The sequence below is a fragment of the Rhincodon typus genome, unplaced genomic scaffold (genome assembly GCF_021869965.1).
Source record: "Rhincodon typus isolate 14 unplaced genomic scaffold, sRhiTyp1.1 hic_rhity00000353, whole genome shotgun sequence".
NCBI lineage: Eukaryota > Metazoa > Chordata > Chondrichthyes > Orectolobiformes > Rhincodontidae > Rhincodon > Rhincodon typus.
In genome coordinates this window covers 54,065-81,193 of record NW_025965991.1, presented here as the reverse complement: position 1 = coordinate 81,193, position 27,129 = coordinate 54,065, and the positions used below count along the sequence as shown (strand labels likewise).

Below are 27,129 nucleotides of genomic sequence, written 5' to 3'. Positions count from 1 at the left end.
GGAGCTGGGGGTAGAGCGCCTGCTCGGGGAGTCTCGTGGATAGCCCACCATCGTCAATCGCGGGTGGTCAGTGCATCAATGCTGGGGACGTTGGCCTGGTCGGGAACGTTGGTGTTGCTGTATCTTTCTTCCCAGCGGATTTGCAGGATCTCGCACAGGCAGCGTTTGGTCGTACTGCTCCTGCACCTTGAGGTGTCTGCTGTAGACAGCCCACATCTCAGGGCCATATAGGAGGGTGGGAACCACCATAGTTCTGAAAGCCATGACCTGGGATCGTGTTGTTGTCCTTTTCCTAAGGTGGCTGAAGGCTGCGCTCGCACATTGGAGGAAATGCTGGATCTCTTCATCAATAGCTACTTTCATAAACAGCACATTGCTGAGGCATTGGAAGTGGTCAGCATTCTCTTAGGCCTTCCTGTGGACGTTGATGACCGGGGAGTCGGGGTTTGGGGATGGAGGAAGGTTTCAGTCCACATGCCAGGCCAGCTTGGTGGAGGATCTTTGTCTTGCAGATGTTCAGGATGGGACCCAGGCTGCCATATGCCTCAGTAAAGGTGCAGGGGATGGTCTGGGGCCCATCCTCTGAGATTGCACACACACAAACATCATCTGCAGCTCGATGACACCGGTCGGGGGGTGACTTTGGTTTTGGATTGAGGGCAGCGGAGGGGGAATAATTTCCTGCTGGTCTGTGCATTAGCCCCGCTCCAGCGGGGAGCTTGGCAGCAGCAAGATGAACCATTACCGGGAGTTAGATGGAGAGCAGTGTTGGGGCAGTGACAGAGCCCTGCTTGACACCGGTCTGAGTGGGGAATGGGTCGGTGGTGGACCTGTTTGTCATTACCATGATCTCCATGTCGATGTAGAGCAGCCGAAGGATGGTGACAAACTTCATGGTTGCAATGAAAGGACTCTCCATAATGCTTCCGTATTGATGGTGTGAAAGGCCTTTGTAAGGTTAAAGAGGGCCACGTACAGGGGGTTAGGTTCATTTCTCTGCATTTCTCCTGTAGCTGTCACACAGTGAAAATCACGTCTATATTATACCCCTCTGTGGCTGGGTGCCATGTTGCATTTTCAGGAGGTGTCCCTCAGCCACAGGGAGGAGATAGTTGAGAAGGACCTTGGTGATGAATTCTCTAACAGCAGGGAGACTCCCCTGTAGCTACCACAGCTGTGGCAGCTCGGAGCTCTCCTGGGAAGCTCCCCTCCTTCCAGGTAAAAGCAGACAAGGATGTGTAGGCTGCAGCGGGAGCTCTTTTCCTCTGCACTTCAGTACCTCAGTGGGGAATACCACCTGCTCCAGCAGCCTTGTTGTTCTTAAGCTGGTAGACAGCCTTCTCCACTTGGTGCAGGGTGGGGGTGCTGCCAATCTCCCGGCCTGTGAGATGCTGTGGGATACTGTCAAGAACACATAAGATCGATGACAGAGCCCTGGTTGAGGAGGTCTCTGAAGCACCTCTCACAGCATTGTTTAATGCCTTCTTTATCTTTGATAAGAGTCACTCCGTCCTTGGCCAGCAGTGTGGTGGGGCCTTGGGTGTTTGGTTCTGTGGTACCCCACTATTCACTGTCTGCCACTTAGAAAAAGACGCTTTTTTTAAAATCCATTTCAAAACGCTACCCCGAATCCCATGCGCTTTAATTTTACACGTTGATCACTTATGTGGGACTTTGTCGAAAGTTTTCTCAAAGTCCAAGTAAACCATATCCACTGTGTCTCCCTCATTAACTCTATTTGTTACAACCTCGGACAATTCCTGTAGATTTATCAAGACTGATTTTCCATTTCGTAAATCCATGCTGACTCTGTCCAATCCTCTCACTAGTTTCCAAGTGCTTATCTATTAAATATTTTATGATGGACTCTAACATTGTCCCCCACCACCAATGTCAAACTGACTGGTCTATAATTCCCAGTTTTCTCTCTGCCACTTCTTTTCAAATATTGTGGGATTACATTAGCTACCCTCCAATCCTCCAGTGTCTATAGAATCTTGTAAGATGACACTAATGCACCCTCTGTTTCTAAACCACTTCCTGAAGTATTCTGGGATGTAGATTATCAGGCCCTGGGAATTTTATCAGCCTTCAATCCCTTCAATTTCCCCAACACCATTTCTCTGCTAATATTGATTTCCTTCAGTTCCTCCCTCTCACTAAGCTCTGTGTTCCCCAACATTTGTGGGATATTATTTGTGTCCTCCTTTATGAACATAGAACTAAAGTGTGTATTTAGTTGGTCAGCCATTTCTTATTCCCCATTATAAAGTCCTCCGTTTCTGACTGTAAGGGAGCTATATTTGTCATCACCAATCATCTTCTCTTCACATACCTATAGAAGCTCTTACAGTCAGTTTCTATGTTTCCTGAAAGCTCACTATTATGCTCTATTTCCATTTTATAAATCAGTCACTTGGTCCTCCTTTGCTGAATTCTAATCTGCTCCCAATCCTCGGGTCTGTTGCTTTTTATCAAATCTGACAATACTGAAAAGGACCTTCAACCAGCAAGTTTGTCCTGCCAGGAATATATTATTCTCTATACTATTCCCAATTTCCCACACTGGGCCCATAGCCTTGGAAGTTATGAGATTTCCTGCCTGAACACCCTTCCCGGGCAGTGCATTCCAGTTTCCCACCATCCTCTGGGTGGAAACTATTTCCCCTCAAATCCCTCTAAACCTCTGTCTTTTACTTTATAATGATGCCCCCTTGTTATTGACCCTTTGACTAAGGGGAACAGTTGCTTTCTATCCACAAAACTGTTCGGAGGAAGGGTCATTCGACCCAAAACATTAACTCTGATTTACCACTACAGATGCTGCCAGACCTGCTGAACTTTTCCAGCAACTTCTGTTTTTGTTTCTGATTTACAGCATCCACAGTTCTTTTGGTTTTTAGTTTTGCTTTCTATCCACCCTGTCCATGCCCCTCATGATCTTACACACCTCCATCAGGTCCCCTCTAAACTTTCTCTGCTCTAAAGATAACAACCCGAACTTACCCAGTCTCTCTTCATCGCTGAAATGCTGCATCCCAGGCAGTATCCTGGTGAATCTCCCTCTGCACCCCCTCCAGTGCAATCACATCCTTCCTACAGTGTGGAGACCAGAACTGCTCATCACCTCCCTGATCTTATAATGTATGTGTCAGATTGTAAGAGGTTAGAGCATCTAAGCCTGGGTCAGATTATTACCTGAATGGCTGTAAATTGGGAGAGGGGAGTGTGCAGTGGGACCTGGGTGTCCTTGTGCACCAGTCGGTGAAGGTAAGCATGCAGGTGCAGCAGGTGCTAAAGAAGGTAAATGGTATGTTGGCCTTCATTGCGAGAGGTTTCGAGTTCAGGAGCAGGGATGTGTTGTTGCAGTTATACAGGGCCTTGGTGAGACCACACCTGGAATATTGTGTGAAGGTTTAGTTTCCTTTCCTGAGAAAAGGAAGTGGAGTGCAGCAAAGGTTTACCAGGCTGATTCCAGGGATGGCGGGTCTCACATATGAGGAGAGATTGACTAGGCTTGGGATTGTTTTTGCTACAGTTCAGACGAATGATGGGGTGGGGCGGGGGGGGCGCGAGCACAGGGATCTCATAGAGACTGATAAAATTCTAACAGGACAGGATAGGGTAGATGCAGGGAGGATGTTCCTGATGGTGGGTGTGTCCAGAACCAGGGGTCACAGTATGAGGATTCGGGGCAGACAATTTAGGACGGAGATGAGGAGACATTTCTTCACCCAGAGAGTGGTGAGCCTGTGGAATTCATTACCACAGGAAGTAGTTGATGCAGAACATTGGATGTATTCAAGAGGCGCTAGATATAGCACTCGGGGCGATTGGGATCGAAGGTTATCGGGAGAAAGCAGGATTAGGCTATTGAGTTGGACAATCAGCCATGATCATGAAGAATGGTGGAGAGTGGATCGAAGGGCTGAATGGCCTCCTCCTGCTTCTATCCTCCATGTTTCTATGTTTCTATGTATGTATTCTAAGAGGACACAGACCAATCTGTGATCAGGCACAGGTTCTACAAATTTCCAGAATTGGACTAGTTTTACTGGTGGAGTAAAAAAGAAAGCTGACTCTGCACTATTGGTCTTAAAAAGCTCTCACTTAACCTTAATCACCCAAATCAGCCGATTCGCAGTGATACTGCATCATGTATTGACACTCTTCCCAGAATGCCTCACTGTGATACTGACCACAGGACACTCTTCCCAGAATGCTTCACCATGATACTGACCGTGGGACACTCTTCCAGAGTGCCTCACCGCGATCACCACAGGATACTCTTCCGAGAATCCCTCACTGTGATACTGACCGCGGGACACATTTCCCAGACTGCCTCACCACGATACTGATCATGGGTCACACTTCCCAGAATCCCTCACCATGATACTGACCGCGGGACAGTCTTCCCAGAATGCCTCATCACGATACTGACCATGGGTCACACTTCCCAGAATGCCTCACCACGATACTGACCACGGGTCACACTTCCCACAATGCCTCACCATGATACTGACCGCAGGACACTTTACCCAGAATGCCACACCACGATACTGACCATGGGACACTCTTCCCAGAATGCCTCACTGCGATACTGACCGTTGGACACACTTCCCAGAATGGATCACTGCGATACTGACTGTGGGACACACTTCCCAGAATGCCTCACCACGATACTGACCATGGGACTCATTTCCCAGAATGCCTCACCGCGATACTAACTGCGGGACACTCTTCCCAGACCATGATGCTGACTGAAAGTCACTCTTCCTGGTCATCCCAGATGTGGTGCATCTGGGACTCTGTATGTAGGTTAGCTGTTACCAAACCTGCTTACACAGCAGTGTAAGCTATTGATACCATCACTGGAAGAATGCTCACACAAAGTCTTCCACAGAATAAAAGATCAATTTTGATGGATTGTAAATATGTTTATGACATATTAGTGAACTGCTGGTTACATTATATGCAAGATACAGAAGATATGGGAGCAGAATAAGGCCATTCAGCAACATGATGGTCTCTTGTGACACGTCAGGCCCAGTTTAAGGGTAAGTACACCTTACTGTTCGCTACATGGACTTAGCACTAGAACAACAACCATCAAATAAACCAGAACTGGTTCATAGAACAAATTACAGCACAGGAACAGGCCCTTCGGCCCTCCAAGCTGCGCCAATCCAGATCCTCTATCTAAACCTGTCGCCTATGTTCCAAGGATCTGTATCCCTCTGCTCCCTGCCCATTCATGTATCTGTCTAGATACATCTTAAATGATGCTATCGTGCCCGCCTCTACCACCTCCGCTGGCAATGCGTTCCAGGCACCTACCACTCCCTGCATAAAGAACTTGCCACACATATCTCCCTTAAACTTTTCCCCTCTCACCTTGAAATCGTGACCCCTAGTAATTGAGTCCCCCACTCTGGGGAAAAGCTTCTTGCTTTCCACCCTGTCGATACCCCTCATGATTTTGTAGACCTCAATCAGGTCCCCTCTCAACCTCCGTCTTTCTAACGTAAATAATCCCAATCTACTCAACCTCTCTTCATAGCTAGTGCCCTCCATACCAGGCAACATCCTGGTGAACCTCCTCTGCATCCTCTCCAAAGCATCCACATCCTTTTGGTAATGTGGCGACCAGAACTGTACGCAGTATTCTAAATGTGGTTGAACCAAAGTCCTATACAACTGTAACATGACCTGCCAACTCTTGTACTCAATATCCCGTCCGATGAATGAAAGCATGCCGTATGCCTTCTTGACCACTCTATCGACCTGCATTGCCACCTTCAGGGTACAATGGACCTGAACACCCAGATCTCTCTGTGCATCAATTTTCCCCAGGGCTTTTCTATTTACTGTATAGTTCGCTCTTGAATTGGATCTTCCAAAATGCATCACCCCCAAAACGTCAGCTTTCCTGCTCCTCTGATGCTGCTTGGCCTGCTGTGTTCATCCAGCTCTACACCTTGTTATCTCACCTTGCATTTGCCTGGATTGAACTCCATCTGCCATTTCTCCGCCCAACTCTTCAATCTGCTGCAATATTCTGCTGCATTCTCCGCCAGTCCCCTTCACTATCTGCTACTCCACCAATCTTAGTGTCATCTGCAAACTTGCTAATCAGATCATCTATACCTTCCTCCAGAACATTTATGTATATCACAAACAACAGTGGTCCCAACACGGATCCCTGTGGAATACCACTGGTCACAGTTCTCATTTTGAGAAACTCCCTTCCACTACAACTCTCTGTCCCCTGTTGCCCAGCCAGTTCTCTATCCATCTAGCTAGTACACCCTGGACCCCATGCGACTTCACTTTCTCCATCAGCCTACCATGGGGAACCTTATCAAATGCCTTATTGAAGTCCATGTATATGACATCTACAGCCCTTCCCTCATCTATTAACTTTGACACTTCCTCAAAGAATTCTATCAAGTTGGTAAGACATGACCTTCCCTGCACAAAACCATGCTGCCTATCACTAATAAGCCCATTTTCTTCCAAATGTAATTAGATCCTATCCCTCAGTATCTTCTCCAGCAGCTTCCCCACCACTGACGTCAGGCTCACTGGTCTATAATTACCTGGATTATCCTTGCTACCCTTCTTAAACAAGGGGACAATATTAGCAATTCTCCAGTCCTCCGGGACCTCACCCGTGCTCAAGGATGCTGCAAATATATCTGTTAAGGCCCCAGCTATTTCCTCTCTCGCTTCCCTCAGTAACCTATGATAGATCCCATTCGGACCTGGGGACTTCTCCACCCTAATGCCTTTTAGAATACCCAACACTTCCCCGCTCCTTTTGCCGACTTGACCTAGAGTAATCAAACATCGATCCCTAACCTCAACATCCGTCATGTCCCTCTCCTCGGTGAATACCGACGCAAAGTACTCATTAAGAATCTCACTCATTTTCTCTGACTCCTCGCATAACTTCCCTCCTCTGTCCTCGAGTGTTCGTTCCTCCCAGGAACAGCCCATTCTATTCCTGATGGACAGAGTGTATCTCATGATGCCCATTCACACTTTCAGGTCCTAGCCGTCCTATAAAACATTGCCCCCTGGCCTGTACATTTCAGCTGGGGTAACAGCAGCTTATACATCCCTGCCACTCAATAGCAGTTTGATCATGACTGAGTTTTCTCACAGCGAGTGGATCATGGTGGAGCTGACAGCAAGCACTGACAGCCTGTTGGTAACATCTTCACTGAGGGATAAAGGGGACAATTGAGGCTATTGAAGCTCTGTGCCCAGCTTCTATAATTTGAGCTTTTCCTGGGAACTGTGTGACTAGTTGATGTTGAGGATTGGTGATGAGTTTGTTGACTAAGGCCTATCGACAGTTCAGAGCGCACTGTAGAAAGTCATCCAGTCTTTATGATCTGCAAGTTCCCCTCTGAGCCATTCACCACCCTGACTTGGAAATATATCGGCGTTCCTTTGGTGTCACTGGGTCAAAATCCTGGAAGTCCCTCCCTAAGGGCAGTGTGGGTCAACCCACAACAGGTGGACTGCAGTAGTTCAAAAAGGCAGCTCACCATCACCTTCTCAAGGCCAAGTAACACCTCAAAGGGAGGTAGAAGTTTTGATCTCTCTTCCACAAACAGCAGTGGATGCTGGATCAATTGTTAGTTTTAAATCTGAGACAGATACATTTTTGTGAAGTAGAGACGCAGGGGCCAAAGGCAAAGATATGGAGTTGGCCAAAGATCAGCCATGATCTGATTGAATGCTGGAACAGACTCAAGAGGCTGAATGGCCTACTCCTGTTCTTGTATTCCTACGTTTCTAACAAGAGACAGCCAATAAATGGAGCCAGAGATGCTCACATTCCCATGAATGAGCAAAACGACTATTGACATTTGACTGATTAGAGGCTGGGTCGTTAAGTATATTTAAGCTTGATTGTGGGCAGCTATTTAACCAGGAAGGAAATTAAGGGTTATGGGAAAAAGGCAGGAAAGTGGAGTTGCAGATGATCAGATTAGCTGTGATCTCATTGAAAGGTGGGGAAGGCTCAATGGTCCCAAAAACCTACTCCTGCTCCTACAGCTCATGGCCTTGCATGTGACGGCCCGTCACTGTGACATCTCCTGAAGAGGTGAGCTCTCTCCTCCAGCTGTTTCACAAATCCCTCATGTTTTCCTGGACCCAATCCCAATGTTTACGAGAGGGAAACCCACAAGCCTTCAGACTAGAGGATTATCCAACCTCCTGCACTCATTGTCAATGCAGTGATAGCCCACTGTGCTCGTGTTGAATTGTCCCAGATAGAATCCTTCACAATGACCTCTTCGAGTCTCAAGCCTTGGAGACACCTCAAGGCCCTTGTACGCTGGGGATGTCGAGGTCTGTCAATGAAATGACACGAGAGTGGTCAGTGCAGCAGTCAGTACCACACATGGCTTTTGGTAGGTATACCCAATGCAGCTGTCTCTCTGCCTGGTTAATCTGATGCCAATGCACAGAACAGGAACAGGGTGATGGAAATGGAGAACTGCACTGGTGTTGAAGAATTTGCTGTCCATCCCACTCGTCCAAATTCCTCACCTTCACTGGATGACATTCATCGATCTGGCCAGGACAGTCACTCAGACTGGTTGGTTTTCTGACTCTGGCACAGCAGGAAGCAGAGAATTCCTGCTTCCCTTTGTGACAGTTGGTGATTAGTGAGAGTGGTTTGCATGTTGTCGGGGGAGAGAGAGGTTTCAGCACCATCAGATTACCATGAAGACCTTCAGGAAGACAAGTTAGCGATGCTCTGAGCAGAGCTCACACCAGCTTCACGTCGGTGTTCCAGTCCTTGAGCCTTCCAGAAGAGAACAGAACCTGTCACAGTTTCTGCAGCTGCCCCTCCTCAGGTACACGGCTCTCCCTGAGGCTGGCTTTGATGCCAGGACTCAGCGGCTCACAGAGCAGACTCCAAAGAAATGCTTCCCAGTGGCTAATGTGACAGTAAACACATTCAGACAACAGGCAAAGAGCTAAAATAAATTTATTAGCATCAGAATTTCGCTTAAAAAGAGAGATAGTGTTCAATGTAGACGGCAGACGGGGTTACACCCAGGACAACCATTGATGACACAACACAAAGATTTAGGGCAATGGAGTTTTAAAAACACTCCAGTGAATCTCTTCCAAACATGAAAATACAAATGGACAGTTTTCCCAATTACATTAGCAGGCAATAATTTTCACTCCTTCACAAGAATTGACAGTTAAAGGCTGAGATTAAAGACCATGCTTCCATGGATACAGCTCCCACACACACACTGACTCTCACTGGGGTACGGTCCCACACACACACTGACTCTCACTGGGGTACGGTCCCACACACACACTGACTCTCACTGGGGTACAGTCCCACACACACACTGACTCTCACTGGGGTACAGTCCCACACACACACTGACTCTCACTGGGGTACAGGGTCCCCCACACACACTGACTCTCACTGGGGTACAGGGTCCCCCACACACACTGACTCTCACTGGGGTACAGGGTCCCCCACACACACCGACTCTCACTGGGGTACGGGGTCCCACACACACACTGACTCTCACTGGGGTACGGTCCCACACACACACTGACTCTCACTGGGGTACGGTCCCACACTCACACTGACTCTCACTGGGGTACAGTGCCACACACACACACAGACTCTCACTGGGGGACGGGTACCACTGACACTGACATATTCAGTGTAGTACAGGAATATTATTGTTTTCCTAATAACTGAATGACCCTGAGTCTCACCCACTGGGTGGGTGAAGATGTGTATGACACGGGTTCCTGCTGAGGATGTCTGAAACGAGGCAGCTACCAAGCCATCAGCTCTTGATGTCTCTGCCTGCACAGTGTCCATCAGCCTATGTTTGAAAGGAGGCTGAAATGGTGTGAAACATCAGACCTGGATATTTCAGAGATCTATCGACCTGTCCCAGCTGAGTCCATCTTTACTTCTGTCTCTCTGATGGGAATTGCCCTGTCATTGGCTGGATCAATGGGAGAATCCTTGGGATGAGCCAGATGGAGGGGGTTTTGGCCGTGTCATTCTCGATGGTTGCTGCTCTGTTTCCAACGCTGAGAGGGTTTGCGATTGTGCAGAGCTACCTCCATGACCTCACAGCCCCCAGCAATCTTCTCCTGTGCTATGAAGAAGATCGCCACACTGGCAAAGTACCACCGTGCCAGGCTGTACGACCAGATGAGCACAAAGATGCCAATCACAAAAAAAGTCCAGTAGATGATAGAGAAGAACTTGATGAGGAAGACCCGACCCCTGGACTTGCAGGGAGGCAGCCGGGCGCGAAGCTGTGTCCCGACCTGATCCTGCCTCTGAATCCAGCTCAGAGCTGAGCTGTGGAGTAAAACTCGACTTTGGCCCTTGCTCTGACTCCAGCCCCTACCCCAGATGGGAGCTTTCCTGTGAACCTCATGCCGACTTGGATTCTGCTCCCGGACTGGACTCTGCTCCCGGACTGGACTCTGCTCCTGGACTGGACTCTGCTCCTGGACTGGGCTGGAAGTCGGAATCAGATCGCTGAATGAATGGCTGCCCTGGTAGTAAGCACGCAGTAATTTTTCCTTCTCGAACCAGCGTAGGCAGCACCACTCCTTCAGGCCATCCATGGAGGTGGGCAGCTGGTCTGCTGGGTAACGCCGGATGTGGAAGTGAATCTCTCTGGGGAAGTTGCCAGTGAATAGGTCCCTCTCGGACTGCGGAATGTTGTAAGGGTAGGCCACCGTCACATCATGGATAGCATCGAGATTACAGCCTAGGAGAAAGGCAGACAGCTGGTTAGTGAGTCACAGATCAGATTGAACTAGACCCCCTGAAGCTGCACACTTGCTAAACCTGGTGGAGTGGCAAGCAATCACCGAGTGTTTATGGTGTAGAAGGCGGCTGTACAGGCCAGTCACGGACCCCACCAGTGTCGGAGATAACCACGTGTACAGGGCATGCTCCCAATGGCAGAACTGTGAGCCCCCAATATCGGAAACATCCTTCCTGCATTTATCCTGCCTTAGAAGGGGAGGTGATGGCCTAGTGGTATTATCGCTGGACTGTTAATCCAGAGACCCAGATAACATTGTGGGGCCCACGTTCAAATCCTACCACGGCAGATGGTGGAATTTGAATTTAATAAAATATCTGGAATTAAGAATCTGGTAATAACCATGAATCGGTTGTGGATTGTTGGGAAAAACCCACCTGGTTCACTAATGCCCTTTAGGGAAGGAAGCTGCTATCCTTACCTGGTCTGGCCTACATGTGACTCCTGACCCACAGCAATGTGGTTGACTTATAACTGCCCTCTGGGCAGTTAGGGATGGGCAATAAATGCTGCCTAGCCAGTGATGCCCTCATCCCGTGAACAAATAAAGAAATAAAAGTCCTGTTAGGATTTTATAGGTTTCTACAAGATTCCTCTTCATTGTTTTAAACTCCAGTGAATATAATCCTTACTGACTAAATCTCTCCTCACACATCAGTCCTGCCATCCCAGGAATCAGTCTGGGAAATCTTTGCTGCACTCCCTCCAACACCAATAGCTGGGGCCCAAGCACTGATCCCTGCGGTACCCCACTAGCCACCGCCTGCCTCTTGGAAAAAGACCCATTAATTCCCACACTTTCTTTCCTGTCTGCCAAGCAGTTTCAATCCAATTCAATACACCACCCCCAATCCCATCTGCTTTAATCTCACACTTTAATCTCTTATGTAGGATTTTGTTGACAGATTTCTGAAAGTCCAGGTAAACCATATCTATGATCACAGCTGATCATCCAATTCAATAGCCTAATCCTGCTTTCTCCCCATAACCTTTGATCCCATTCGTCCCAAGTGCTATATCCAGTCACCTCTTGAATACATTCAATGTTTTGGCATTAACTACTTCTTGTGGTATTGAATTCCACAGGCTCACCACTCTCTGGGTGAAGAAATGTCTCCTCATCTCCGTCCTAAATCATCTACCCCGAATCCTCATACTGTGACCCCTGGTTCTGGACACACCCACCATTGGGAACATCCTCCCTGCATCTACCCTGTCCAGTCCTGTTAGAATTTTAAGTCTCTGAGAACCCTCTCTTCACTCAAATTGGTGCCAGAAGCATATAGAGAACGGTTCAGAAATATAAGGAAGGAACCAGGTCAGACTTATGTCGAGTTTGAAAGAAATAAACAGATAGATGGATGAGAGCATTAAAAATAGAAAAGACATGTGAGAATCTTAGAGAAAGATTATTCTGCTGGAGGAGTTCAAAAACTCACTTCCAGAAGTGATAAGAACTCATGTTAAGGAACAGAAAGTTAAAACAGTGAGCAGAGCTGCAGAGATGGCTGATGAATACACATTAGTGCATAAATCAAAATTGAGGTTCCGAAAGTAATTTCATTCCATCAGGGACAGAAATTGGGGAAAAGGGAGATCCTTCAATGAAAAACAAAAAAGGAGATCATACTGGGAACAGTTTGTCACAAGTGAAAAAAGAAACCCAAGAGGGTGAAAAGAGGTGAAAGACCTCAGGTGTTTCTGCTGTGATAGAGGGGGACACATAAAGTCACAGTGCTGGTGGTTTGAGAGAGGCACTGGAGAAAACAGGCTAAACCAGTGGGATTAGTTGAAGTGGCGAAGGAGAAGTCGAGGAGCTGCAGGAGAGTGCACAGCCTTGTCACCGGCTGGATAGTGAGATAACGTCTGATCTCTTCACCTCTGTGGGTAAGGTTTACCTTGGTAGAACAGGAGAAGGTAAACAGGTTACAATATTGAGAGATATGGGAGCTGGTCAGTCTCTAACAGTAAGAGATAAAAGTATTTGCACTCCATCTGATGTGTTACCCGAGACAGCGGTAATCTGTGGAATAGATGGACAGAGATTTAGCATTCCCCTGTGTAAGATAAGGCTGGAAAGTCCAATCAACACTGGGGAAGTGACAGTGGAACTGAAGGAAAAATTGGCTATTCCAGGAATACAGTCTGTTCTTGGAAATGATATAGCTGGATCACAGATGGGAGTGATGCCCCTTGTAGTGGCGAAGCCAAAGGAAAACCAGGGAACTGAGGAGTTAAAAGTAAAATACCCTGGAATTTTTCCAGATGTGTGATGACAAGATCCCACAATCATATGTTAATGCAAGAGGGGAAAACCAAAGAGAAAGACAAAGGAGATAGTAGGAACTGCAGATGCTGGAGAATCCGAGATAACAAGCTGTAGAGCTGGATGAACACAGCAGGCCAAGCAGCATCAGAGGAGCAGGAAGGCTGACGTTTCGGGCCTAGACCCTTCTTCAGAAATGGGGGAGGGGAAGGGGGTTCTGAAATAAATAGGGAGAGAGGGGAAGGCGGATAGAAGATGGATAGAGGAGAAGATAGGTGGAGAGGAAACAGACCGGTCAAAGAGGTGGGGATGGAGCCAGTAAAGGTGAGTGTAGGTGGGGAGGTAGGGAGGAGATAGGTCAGTCCAAGGAGGACGGACAGGTCAAGGGGGCGGGATGAGGTTAGTAGGTAGGAGATGGGAGTGCGGCTTGAGGTGGGAGGAGGGGATAGGTGGGAGGAAAAACAGGTTAGGGAGGCGGGGACGAGCTGGGCTGGTTTTGGGATGCGGTAGGGGGAGGGGCACACCCAGCACTTTTCCCTGCAACCGCAGGAAGTGCTACACCTGCCCCCATACCTCCTCCCTCACCCCCATCCCAGGCCCCAAGAAGACTTTCCACATCAAGCAGATGTTCACCTGCACATCTGCTAATGTGGTATACTGTATCCGCTGTTCCCGTTGTGGCCTCCTCTACATCGGGGAAACCAAGCAGAGGCTCAGGGACCGCTTTGCAGAACACCTATGCTCGGTTCGCAATAAACAACTGCACCTCCCAGTTGTGAACCATTTCAACTCCCCCTCCCATTCCTCAGACGACATGTCCATCCTGGGCCTCCGGCAGTGCCACAACGATGCCACCCAAAGGTTGCAGGAACAGGAACTCATATTCCGCTTGGGAACCCTGCAGCCCAATGGTATCAATGTGGATTTCACAAGCTTCAAAATTTCCCCTCCCGCTACCGCATCCCAAAACCAGCCCAGCTCATCCCCACCTCCCTAACCCGTTCTTCCTCCCACCTATCCTCTCCTCCCACCTCAAGCCGCACCCCCATTTCCTACCGACTAACCTCATCCCGCCCCCTTGACCTGTCCGTCCTCCCTGGACTGACCTATCTCCTCCCTAACTCCCCACCTACACTCACCTTTACTGGCTCCATCCCTGCCTCTTTGACCGGTCTGTTTCCTCTCCACCTATCTTCTCCTCTATCCATCTTCTATCCGCCTCCCCCTCTCTCCCTATTTATTTCAGAACCCCCTTCCCCTCCCCCATTTCTGATGAAGGGTCTAGGCCCGAAACGTCAGCCTTCCTGCTCCTATGATGCTGCTTGGCCTGCTGTGTTCATCCAGCTCTACACCTTGTTATCTCAGAAAGACAAAGGAGTTGAGGTCCAGTTAGCTGATGTCCTGTTTGATGAAATGGTAAAGGAAAAACCTAAGCAGGTAAAGGATCAGGAATAGGTTTCTAGTTCTGAAAGACTAATGGAGATACGAGAAAAGGATGAGACAATAAAAGATTTATATCATAAAGCTTACTTGGAAAAGGAATCTGAATATATTCCCAAACGTTATTAACTTAAGGATAAAATCCTAAGGTGGAAATGGAGACCGTGACAGGTTAGTGCAGAGGAGAAATGGGTGGAAATGAACCAGATTGTGTTGCTGGTAGCGAAGAGACAGGAAGCATTGTGGGTAGCACACAAATTACCGGCAGGAGGACTTCTGGGACTGAGGAAGACTCAGGCCAAGATACAGAAGCATTTCTATTGGCCTGCATTACACAAGGATGCGGCTGAATTTTGCCAAACCTGTCATAGATGTCAGATGGTAGGAAAGCCACAGGCTGTAATAAAACCAGCGCCTTTGATACCAATTCCCACGTTTGAAGAACCTTTCACATGGGTTATGACTGATTATGCAGGTTCTCTCCCTAAAACCAAAGCCGGGAGCCAGTATTTGCTAACTCTAATGGATGTGTCTACCAGGTTTCTGGAAGCAAATCCATTGCGGAATGTTAAGGCAAAAAAGGTTGTGGAGGAGTTGTTTGCTTTCTCTATCAGTTATGGACTACGCAGAAGTTTCAATCAGACCAAGGGTACAATTTTACTGCCAAACCATTTAAGGTGGTCATAGACAGTTTAGGCATCCAACACTTTAAATCAAGTGCGTACCATCCTGAATCCCAGGGAGCATTGGAAAGGTGGCACCAAACCCTAAAGACCATGCTGTGGGCTTATTGCCAGGATTACCCAAGTGATTGGGATAAAGGTATCCCATTTATATTATTTGTTATTAGAGATGCTCCAAATGAATAGACTCAGTTTACTCCATTTGAGTTGATATTCGGACACGAAGTTAGAGGGCCTTCAAAATTAATTAAGGAAAAATTGATAGGTCTGAAGTTAGAGATCTCACATTAGATTATATATCTGAGGTAACAGAAAGATTAAACAGAGTTGGTGAATTAGCTAGACAACATTTGAAGGTGGCACTGCATTTAATGAAGTAAGAGGCAGATTAGAAATCCAAAATTCAGACGTTTGCCCATGGGGATAAAGTATTGGTGCTGTTGCCAGTGGTAGGAGATCCCTTCAAAGCAAAGGTTTAGTGGTCCCTTTCAGATTGAGAATTCAAGTCAGGTGAATTATCTGGTAAAGATGCCAGATAGGAAATAACTTTATCACATATATCATGTGAACATGCTGAACCCTTACTATGACAGGGTAAGGGAACTGCAGAAACAGGTATTAGTTACTGCTGAGTGAGGTATCAAATCCAGATGATTTGGATTTTGATGTGCCTCATAGTAAATTGAATAAAGAGGTAGTCCTGAAAGAATGTGATAGGGTAGTAAGCTATCTACCTCAGAAACAGAGAACTGAATTAAAAGGCTTGTTGCAGCAATATGAGGACATACGTAGGAATAGAATGGGGAGGACTAGTGCTATTGTACATGAAGTTGATGTAGGGAATGCTGTTCCAATAAAACAACACCCCAACAGGCTTAATCCTCTCAAAGCCACACAGGTACAGAAGGAATTGGAAGCAATGCTCCAAGAAGACATCATCGAGCCGAATCAAAGTGAGTGGAGTTCGCTGATTGTGTTGGTTCCCAAACCTGATGGTACTCAAAGATTCTGTGTGGATAATCGGAAGGTCAATGCCGTGACTAAATCAGACTCATACCCAATTCGAAGGCTGGAGGACTGTGCAGAAAAAGTTGGATAAGCTACTTACATCACAAAGTGGGACTTATTCTGTGGTTACTGGCAAGTACCTTTGTCGGAGAGCGTGAAAGAAGTTTCTGCTTTTGTAACTCCAAACGGGCTGTATCAATTTAAAGTAATGATCTTTGGAATGAAGAATGCACCAGCCACTTTTCAAAGGCTTATGAGCAGAGTTGTGGCAGGACTGACCAATTGTGCTGTCGACATAGATGACTTAGTGATCTTTAGCCATTCATGGAAAGATCACATGGTGCATTTGGCAGAGTTCTTTGAGAGACTACAGAAGGCAAAACTGGTCATAAACTTGGCAAAAACTGAATATGTGAAGGCAGAAGTGATATTCTTAGGGCACAACACCAGATACGGATGGGTGAGACTGAGAAATATGAAGATGAAGGCCATCGAGGAATTGCCAAGACCATCCTCGAAGCAGGAAGTGCTGCGCTTTTTAGGATTAAGCGGATTCAACAGGAAATTTGTACCAAATGTTAGTAGCGTGGTGGCACCGCTGACGGATTTGTTAAAAAGGAACACAAAGTTTCGGTTGACAGAACAATGCCAGGAGGCATTTGAGAATTTAAAAGCAGTGTTAACCACTGCACCAGTTTTAGCCACACCAAATTTTTTGAAACCCTTTGAAGTTGTTATTGACACAAGTGATGTGGAGGTTGGAGCTGTGTTGTTACAGGAGCATGACTGTGGAATTGAAAGGCCAATTGGTTATTTTTCAAAGAAACTCAATATCCACCAGAAAATATTCAACCATTGAGAAAGAGTTATTGAGTTTGCTACTGGCCATACAACAGTTTAATGTTTATGTTGTGCAAAATATATCGGAGACAGTTGTGTATATTGATCGCAACACTTTGACATTTTTGGAAAGATTTAAGGACAAGAACACCAGACTATTTTGTTGGAGTCTTATGGTACAAGCATTTAATTAACAGAGTGTACATGTTGCGGGACGTGAAAATGTTAATGCAGACGCTTTATCGCGGGTTTAAAATAAAATGTGTGTTTAAGATAGAAATGGTAGTGTTCAATGTTATCTATGTATATAGAATTAGTATGAAATGTGTAACTCTAGATTAATGCATTATAGATTTAGTAATAGTGGCACAAAGATTTTGACAAAAGAAGAAGCCATCTTTTCATAATTATGGTTCGTTCTTTTAAAGGGGGAGGTGTTGCGAAGTTGTGTAGAGTATTTGTGAATTAGAAAGCAAGATAGAATCTATCATAGAATCCCTACAGTGTGGAAACAGGCCGTTTGGCCCAACAAGTCCAGACCGACCCTCAGAGCAGCCCACCCAAAACCATTCCCCTATACCCTACCTAATCTACACATCCCTGAACACTATGGGCAATTTAGCATGGCCAATCAAGCCAGCCTGGACATCTTTGGACTGTGGGAGGAAACTGGAGCACTCAGAGGAAACCCACGCAGACACAGGGAGAATGTGCAAACTCCACACAGACAAGCACCCAAAGGTGGAATCAAACCCAGGTCCCTGCTGATGTGAGGCAGCAGTGCTAACCACTGAGCCGCCATGCCGCCCCAGATGTTAGAATTTGTTTGTAACAAAATGATAGGGGTAAGAGTACATGGTCCCTTTAAGAGGTGATGTGCTTTTCTAAGCTTGGAGATATATTAAAAAAAGTCTGCAAGCAACTGCAGATGCATAGACAGTTCTGATATTGAAACATACGTATCAATTGTCTGTGTGGTTGGCAACCGAGGCTTGTTTGATGTTAAGGCAACCAGCCAATTAATTTAAACCAGGCACTTAGAGACGGAAAACCAATTAAATTTAAATCTGGTGGTGTTGACAACCCAAGACCAAACCTATTGGAAAAAACTTGACAAGGGTATATAAGAAGAGGGTTTTCGAAAATCAGTATGAGAGCGAACTGCCATTGGAAGAGTAAAACTCTGGCTCTCACAGAAATTGTTAAACTCTCTGATTAAGCACCAGCTAGAAGGTACCACGGCAACCTTAGCTAATGCTCCTGACATAAGGATTCAATAAAAAATTCCTGACTGAAGAATTGTGGAAATAGCATAGAAAGGGCAGCAGGGTGGCTCAGTGGTTAGCACTGCTGCCTCACAGCACCAGGGGCCTGGGTTCGATTCCACCCTCGGGTGACTGTCTGTGTGGAGTTTGCACATTCTCCCCGTGTCTGCGTGGGTTTCCTCCGGGTGCTCCGGTTTGCTCCCACAGTCTAAAGATGTGCAGGTCAGGTGGATTGGCCATGAAAAATTGCCCATAGTGTTCAGGGATGTGCACAATAGGTGGGTTATATGGGTCTGGGTGGGATGTTCCAAGGATCGGTGTGGACTTGTTGGGCCGAAGGGCCTGTTCCCACACTGCAGGGATTCTATTCTATTCATTCTGGAAGACCTGTAGTTTTGAGAGTCTAAGTTTTAATTTATTTTTCTTATTACTTTGGTTTATATAAGTGGCACTTGTATTTATTGGAACAACATGCCATTAGAATTTTGTTCTGTTTGGGAAAAGTTAGTAGTTAAGGGGGAATTGTTTGGCTTGTTAGTAGGTTTGTTAATTTGTTCACTGTTAAGAGTTAGATAAATAAGTTGCTACTTGTTGCTTTTAAAACCTATCAGGGATTTCTTTAATTTAACCTCTCCTTTATAACAGATTGGGAGATGAAAGGCAGGTTGTACATGTTTCCCGTTTCCCATTTCCTTTAGCAGATGGTGAGGCGTGCTTCTCTGGGTGTTTTGGTTTTAAAGAGCGGAGGGGCTCGACCTCCGCTCTGTAACGTTAGAACATAGTCTACATCTGTATTCTTCCAAGCAACAAGCAAAACCTCACACTTTCTTACATTGTATTCTGTGTGCCACTTTTTTGCCCCTTCTCCCAGCCTGTCCGAGTCCTTCTGCAGCCTCCCCAACATTGACCCCCTGCGGAATCCCACTAGTCACCAACTACCAACCTGAAAAAGACCCCTTTATACCCAATCTCTGCCTCTATCCATGCCAGGACCGTGCGCCTAACACCATGGGCTCTTATTTAGCAGCCTCCTGCGTGGCACGTTGTCAAAGATGTTCTGGAAAGCTGAATAGATCACATCCACTGACTCTCCTTTGTTTAACTTGCTCATTACCTCCTCAAAGAATTCTAATAGATTTGCCAGGCATCACTTCCCCTTGACTTCGCGATTTGATTTATTGTCACAGACACAGTGAAAAGTACTGTTTTGCACACTAATCAGACAAATCATACCTGGCGCTGAAGGACTTGTCATATGATGAGTGGGTGAGGACTATGGGTCTGTACTTGATAGAGTTTAAAAGAATGAAGAGAGGATCTGGTTGAAATTGCAATGTTATTGCTATTACTGAGACTTGGTTGAGGGAAGGGCAAAATTAGCAACTAAATATCCCAGGATATAGATGCTTCAGGCGGGAGAGAGAGGGAGGTAAAAGGGTTGGAGGAGTTGCATTACTGGTCAAAGAGGATATCACAGCTGTGCTGAAGGAGGGCACTATGGAGGACTCGAGCAATGAGGCAATATGGGCAGAGCTCAGAAATAGGAAGGGTGCGGTAACAATGTTGGGACTGTACTACAGGCCTCCCAACAGCGAGCGTAAGATAGAGGCACAAATATGTAGACAGATTATGGAAAGATGTAGGAGCAACAGGGTGGTGGTGATAGGAGATTTTAATTGACTGGGATTCACTTTGTGTTAGGGGTTTAGATGGAGCAGAATTTGTAAGGAGCATCCAGGAGGGTTTTGTAGAGCCTTATGTAAATAGTCCAACTCGGGAAGGGGCCATACTGGACCTGGTGTTGGGGAATGAGCCCGGCCAGGTGGTTGAAGTTTCAGTAGGCGATTACTTTGGGAATAGTGATCACAATTCCGTAAGTTTTAGAATACTCATGGACAAAAACGAGAGTGGTCCTAAAGGAAAAGTGCTGAATTGGGCGCGGGCCAACTATAGCAAAATTCGGCAGGAGCTGGGGAATGTGGATTGGGAGCAGCTGTTTGAGGGTAAATCCACATTTGATATGTGGGAGGCTTTTAAAGAGAGGTTGATTAGAGTGCAGGACAGACATGTCCCTGTGAAAATGAGGGATATAAAGGGCAAGATTAGGGAACCATGGATGACAGGTGAAATTGTGAGACTAGCAAAGAGGAAAAATGAAGCATACATAAGGTCTAGGCGACTGAAAACAGACAAAGCTTTGGAAGAATATCGGGAAAGTAGGACCAATCTGAGACAAGGAATTAAGAGGGCTAAAAGGGGTCATGAAATATCTTTAGCAAACAGGGTTAAGGAAAATCCCAAAGCCTTTTATTCATACATAAGGAGCAGGAGGGTAACTAGAGAAAGGGTTGGCCAACTCAACGACAAAGGAGGGAAGTTATGTGAGGAGTCAGAGAAAATGAGTGAGATTCTTAATCGCAGATGCATTTTGGAAGATCCAATTCAAGAGCGAACTATACAGTAAATAGAAAAGCCCTGGGGAAAATTGATGCACAGAGAGATCTGGGTGTTCAGGTCCATTGTACCCTGAAGGTGGCAACGCCGGTCGATAGAGTGGTCAAGAAGGCATACGGCATGCTTTCATTCATCGGACGGGGTATTGAGTACAAGAGTTGGCAGGTCATGTTACAGTTGTATAGGACTTTGGTTCGATGACATTTGGAATGCTGGGTACAGTTCTGGTTGCCACATTACCAAAAGGATGTGGATGCTTTGGAGAGGGTGCAGAGGAGGTTCACCAGGATGTTGCCTGGTATGGAGGGCGCTAGCTATGAAGAGAGGTTGAGTAGATTAGGATTATTTACATTAGAAAGATGGAGGTTGAGGGGGGGACCTGACTGAGGTCTACAAAATCATGAGGGGTATAGACAGACTGGGTAGCAAGAAGCTTTTTCCCAGAGTGGGGGACTCAATTACTAGGGGTCATGATTTCAAGGTGAGAGGGGAAAAGTTTAAGGGAGATATGCGTGGAAAGTTCTTTATGCAGAGGGTGGTGGGTGCCTGGAACGCATTGCCAGTGGAGGTGGTAGAGGCGGGCACGATAGCGTCATTTAAGATATATCTAGACAGATACATGAATGGGCAGGGAGCAGAGGGATACAGATCCTTGGAAAATAGGCGACAGGTTTAGATAGAGGATCTGGATCGGCGCAGGCTTGAAGGGCCGAAGGGCCTGTTCCTGTGCTGTAATTTTCTTTGTTCTTTGAAACTTACAGGATACCGAGAAACCTGGAAAGAATGGATATGGAGAAGATGTTTCCACTGGTAGGAGAGACCAGGAGTCGAGGGCATAGCCTCAGAGTGAGGGGGCAACCCTTTAGAACTGAGATGGGAATTTCCTCAGTTAGAGGATGGCGAATGTGTGGAACTCATTGCCACAGAGGGCTATGGAGGCCAAGTCATTGAGACAGACGTTCTTGATGAGTAAGGGGATGAAGGGTTAGGGGAGAAGGCAGGAGAATGGGATCAAGAAACATTTCAGCCATGATCGAATGGCAGAGCAGACTCCATGGGCCAAATGGCCCAATTCTACTGCTATATCTGATAATCCCTCTAACTTCTTTCTCAGTGTGTGGATTTCTGAGGTCTGTGCACAGCAGTGACTTCTGAAATCAGAGGACAACGTATGAGTATGTGTAAGACCTTGTGTCTGGGTTTGTGCATGCATCCGTGTGTGTGCTCATTCTAGGTGCTAATCCAGTGTAGTCCTTTTTTTCATTCATTCATGGTGTGAGGGCAGCGCTGGCTGGGCAGCATTTATTGCCCATCCCTGATTGCCCAGAGGGCACTTAAGAGTCAACCACATTGCTGTGGAGTCACATGTCGGCCAGACCAGGTAAGGATGGCAGTTTCCTTCCCTAAAGGACATTAGTGAACCAGATGGGTTTTTCCAACAATTGCCAATGGATTCATGGTCATTGTTACATTGTTAATTCCACCACATGCCATGGCGGGATTCGAACCCAGGTCCCCAGAACATTACCAGTCCAGTGATAATACCACTCGGCCATCGCCTCCCCTTCAGTTTGATTGATGACAAATGGGTTATTTTGAGTTGATTAATGAAGCATGGTAACTGTGCTTTTTAATCCTGGGAATAGTACAAGAGAGAAATAGTTGTGCCTTTTGGTAAGTGAACCAACATTTGCACTAATGCTACAAACGGAGGAGTTTTGGAGCTTGTTTATCAGCACATTCCCCACTTCACCACCACCAGCCCATCACAGTTGTCAGATGGTATGGGGTCTTGGAGTGGGATCCTGGACATTAACAGTGGGAAATTGAACATGGAAGAATAGTGATTGCTAAAGGATATGAGGAAGACGCACTAGATTTCTCCTTTTAGAAAACCATGACGACATTGGAAACAGCCAAAACTTTCTTGCAGGTGGAGAAGGCATCCCTGACTGGTTTACAAGATTTAAGCTAATTGAATTGATAGAGGACAGAAAGGTGGAGCTGCCTGCTACAGCTGAGACAGCAGAGATAATGAACATTGTGGCACAGCACTGGGAATTGGTGGGAGTCCAAAGGGGACCAAGTAGGGAGTCAATTGACTTAGATATAGAATAGAATCCCTACAGTGTGGAAACAGGCCATTCAGCCCAACAAGTCCACATACCGTCCAAGGAGCATCCCACCCAGACCCAGACCCAGACCCATCCCCCTACCCTATCCCTGTAACCCTGCATTTCCCACGGCTAATGCACCTAACCCACACATCCCTGAACACTATGGGGTAATTTAGCATGGCCAATCCACCTAACCTGCACATCTTTGGACTGTGGGAGGAAACCGGAGCACCCAGAAGAAACCCACACAGACACAGGGAGAAATCCACACAGATGGTTGCCCGAGGATAGAATTGAACCCGGGTCTCTGACGCTATCAGGCAGCAGTGTTAACCAGTGAGCCACTGAACCATCCAATTAGCAAGAAAGCAACTGCAATTTAAATAGCTTAAGCATGGAACAGGACTGAAGCAACTGTGAAATGGAAATTAAAAGAATGCAAAGAGAGTGAGAAATGAAAAGGGGGGAAAACTTCAAAGAGGAAAAGGAGAATAATAGGGGTTACCGGCTTACAAGAAGGAACCTGTACTGCAGAGGAATGTTCTGATAAGGAAAAACATGCTTTTTACCCAAAGTCCAGTTAGGAGATGATTAAATTTGTACAGGCACTACCAAAACAGCAGCAAAAGGATATGGACGCATTCTTCACTTTTTTTGAGAATGTTACCAATCAAATCACACGGCTAAAGGAAAACTGGACACTGATCAGGCAGAGCATGTTGTCAGGTAGAGCACACGAGATTTATGCATCACGGTCACAGGAGGTTTTTCTGGGTTATCAGGCAATACAGACACAATTCTGGATAACAGAATTAGTTCGGGAGGTGTAAAGGCAGAAGTTTTCAAACTTAAGGAATTTGAAAGGGTGAAGCAAAATAATTTTAACCATTAAATATTGAAGTTAAAAGTTAATGCCACTCTCAAACAAATTCTTTTCTCAGAATTTAGATGTTCATTTCCTCAGTAATTAGAATTCAAGTTGAAAACCAGAATATTGCAAAGGTCAGACAGGCAGCAGAGGTATTAGGTGATCCATAAATTAAACATTTACTAGCACCCCTCTGCCCCATAAATTTGAGAAGAGTAAAAGGCGGGAGAATGAAATGAGATCAAGCAGACAGGGTACGGAATGCAGAGTTGGGTCTAACCCAAGATCCCTTCCTCCGATCAGAAAGGAAGGTGCTGAGGGTAGAAGTGAAAATTGAAGGCCTAAGAGTTTCCATGGTACTAAAGTTAAGAATACTGGAGCTGTGGGACTTACTGGGGTTTGTAAGAATGATCCTAAGAAAGGAGCACAGCATGGTGTAAAGGTCATGTCTTTTCATTTTTCTATATTTTTAACAGTGGACTGAAGCGGGAAAGAACAATTTTAAAACACAAGGATTATTGAAGGATTACTGCAAGCTTTTTAAAAGCAAGAAACCCAACGCTCATTGTGAGCACTGTTTACACAGCTGCTAGGAGAAGGTGCAGATAAGCTGGAGCCAACGGCACGTACAAATGGAGATTCAGTCTGCAACAACTCGCTAATTGGTCTGTGGGCAGTTATTATCGCCAAAGGCCTCCTGCCTAACAACAATTATGTGATTGGTTCTCAGGTGAGGGTTGAGAAACATATCAGCCATGATTGAATGGCAGAGCAAGAGTCAATGTGCTGATAGGCCTAATTCTGCACCTATGTCTTACTATGGTCTTATTTGATAACTGAACAACTTGCAGTTGTGAAAGAGATAACGAAAAGTGATCAGATCTCAACCAGGCCAGAAGAGCTGTCACTGCTCTCTGCAGTAACACCACCACTTCGAGCCTGAAGAAAGAGTCTATTCTATCTTCAGCAGTCATTGTAAGCAGTGAATTTTAATTAATAAGGCAGAAATCTTTTCTCAGCATGAATCAGCTCCACCGTACCTCCCACAGAGCAGTGAAAGCAGTCAGAGAAGGCAGATCAAGAAGCAGCAACTGATCAGTATAAGCACCATCTGAGCAGATCCTGTGAACAGGGACCACTGACCTGCATTCTCAGTCTCTGCCTCTGTCCATTATACCAAGTTCGTTTTCCTGTGTGTGTATATGTGTGCATGACTGTGCACATGTCTATGTGTGTGAGAGCATGTGCGTGCAAGCGTGTGTGTGTAAGAGGGAATTTGTCAGGGAATTAGCATTTAAAGAGTAGAGTGATATGCCAATGGTCCATAATCATTCACCTGTAGCTACAGTCTACTTCTCTGTAATATACAGTCATTCTTGTTAAGTTCAGAAAACTGGTCCATGCTTTCTGTTAGTCTGGTTCTGAAAGAAATCTGGGGATTTTACATACTTTTTAAAATGTTTAACTTTTATGACAACTCCAGGAACAGCAAGTTTTAATTCCCAGCATGTTACTTGGAGTGAGGGGTAATGACCATATCCAAACAGATCAATTTGAGTTTAATTACAACTAGAACCCACAGCTATTCATTGGTTAGAGTATAGGAGAGGGGAGTAAGGTGGATGTAACATAGAAAAGAATTTTTGTCAAGAGCAAGAGTAACTCTTTATTCCTTAAGTGAGACAGCTAAATTAATCAGAGAATCTCAAGAGTGTAGAAGCAGGCCATTTGGCCCACAGTCCTCACCACTCCACTGAAGTGCATCCCATCCAGACCCACCCCACTACCCCATCCCTGCAACCCTGCATTTCCTCGTGTCTAACCCACCTAGCCTTCACATCCCCGGACACTACGGGTAATTTAGCACAGTCAATCCACACATCTTTGGACTGTGGGAAGAAACCCACGTAGACACGGGGAGAATATGCAAACTCCATGCTGATGGTCACCTGAGGCTGGAATCGAACCCAGATCCCTGGCGCTATGAGGCAGCAGTGCTAACCACTGAGCCACCATGGGACAGGGATGAGGCAATGGAGATATTCTCACAATGCTACAGATAAAGTGTGGTTGGTTGGTCATTTTAAGAAATTCCTGTGGCAAGACAGGGGAATACAGAAAACAGCAGAATTGATAAACAGGTTCTGAATAAGCTTTCAGTAGGGATGTGGGTAGAAGATGTAGGGCCATTACTGAAAATGAAAATGGGACACCAGCATTTCCTTATTCTCATAGATCTGATAACTTGATTCCGAGGTCAATCACAGCGAAACTAATGGGGAAAAGATGCATTTTTTAAAAAATACACATTATGGACTGCCAGAGGAGGGGGAGGAGTGTGGAGAGGGGCAGGGGGAGGGCGACAGAGGGTGTATGAAAAATAAGTTTTGTTCATTCTTTTTAAAGCAAGTGACAGGTACTGCTGATGGGGGAATATTGTTTCACTGCCCAAAGTGCCAATCACTTGCGCAACATGGACTTGCTGCTCCCTCTCTCTACATTCGTAATGTTTCAACAGGTTACCATTGTGCTTCCTGTAACCTACTAGAGAATCCTCTTTGAGATAACAAAGTGTAGAGCTGGATGAACACAGCAGGCCAGGCAGCATCAGAGGAGCAGGAAGGCTGACGTTTCGGGTCTGGACCCTTCTTCAGAAAGGTCATTCTTTCTGATGCTGCTTGGCCTGCTGTGTTCATCCAGCTCTGCACCTTGTTATCTCAGATTCTCCAGCATCGGCAGTTCCTACTATCAGAGAATCCTCTTTACTCAGTTTCTTCTTTTTTCTTTATTCATTAACAGGATGAGGGCGCCGCTGGCTGCCCAGAGTCAACCACATTGCTGTGGGTCTGGAGTCACATGTAGGCCAGATCAGGTAAGGATGGCAGTTTCCTTCCGTGAAGGACATTAGTGAACCAGATGGGTTTTTCCAACAATCAGCAATGGATTCACGGTCATCATTAGACTCTTAATTCCAGATATTTATTGAATTGGACCTCAGTTGTTTTCTCCGCCTGCTTCCGTCCCCCCCCCCCACCCTTCTTCCCACCCCTCCCCTTCCCCCATTTCCCGCTCCCCACCGTTCCCTCGCTCCTTGTCCCTCTCCAAACCCTGCCCCTCTCGCTCCTTACCTCTCTCCAACACTGTACCCCCCTTCCTTGCTCATCTCCAACCCCCTCCCACTCCCTCTGATCTTGGCCCGAAACCTCCCACTCTTCCTGCCCCTCTCGCCACCCCTCCTTCTCTCCCTGTAGCTATCTCCCCATCGCCCTCTCCATGCCCCTCCCCGTCCACCCCCTCCACCCTGCCCCCCGCTCCCCTTTCTCCCCACCCTG

The 27,129-nt window shown here is 46.4% G+C and overlaps 1 protein-coding gene across 1 annotated transcript in view; it reads right to left on the bottom strand.

Moving 5' to 3' along the window:
* Window positions 1-8,997: 8,997 nt before the first annotated feature.
* LOC109938788 (lysocardiolipin acyltransferase 1) overlaps window positions 8,998-27,129 on the bottom strand; it is a 31,236-nt gene continuing 13,104 nt past the window's right edge. The window contains exon 4 of the mRNA XM_048621267.1: window positions 8,998-10,796. Coding sequence (XP_048477224.1) covers window positions 10,069-10,796 — 728 coding nt within the window. The 3' untranslated portion in view covers window positions 8,998-10,068. The remainder of the gene's footprint in view (window positions 10,797-27,129) is intronic.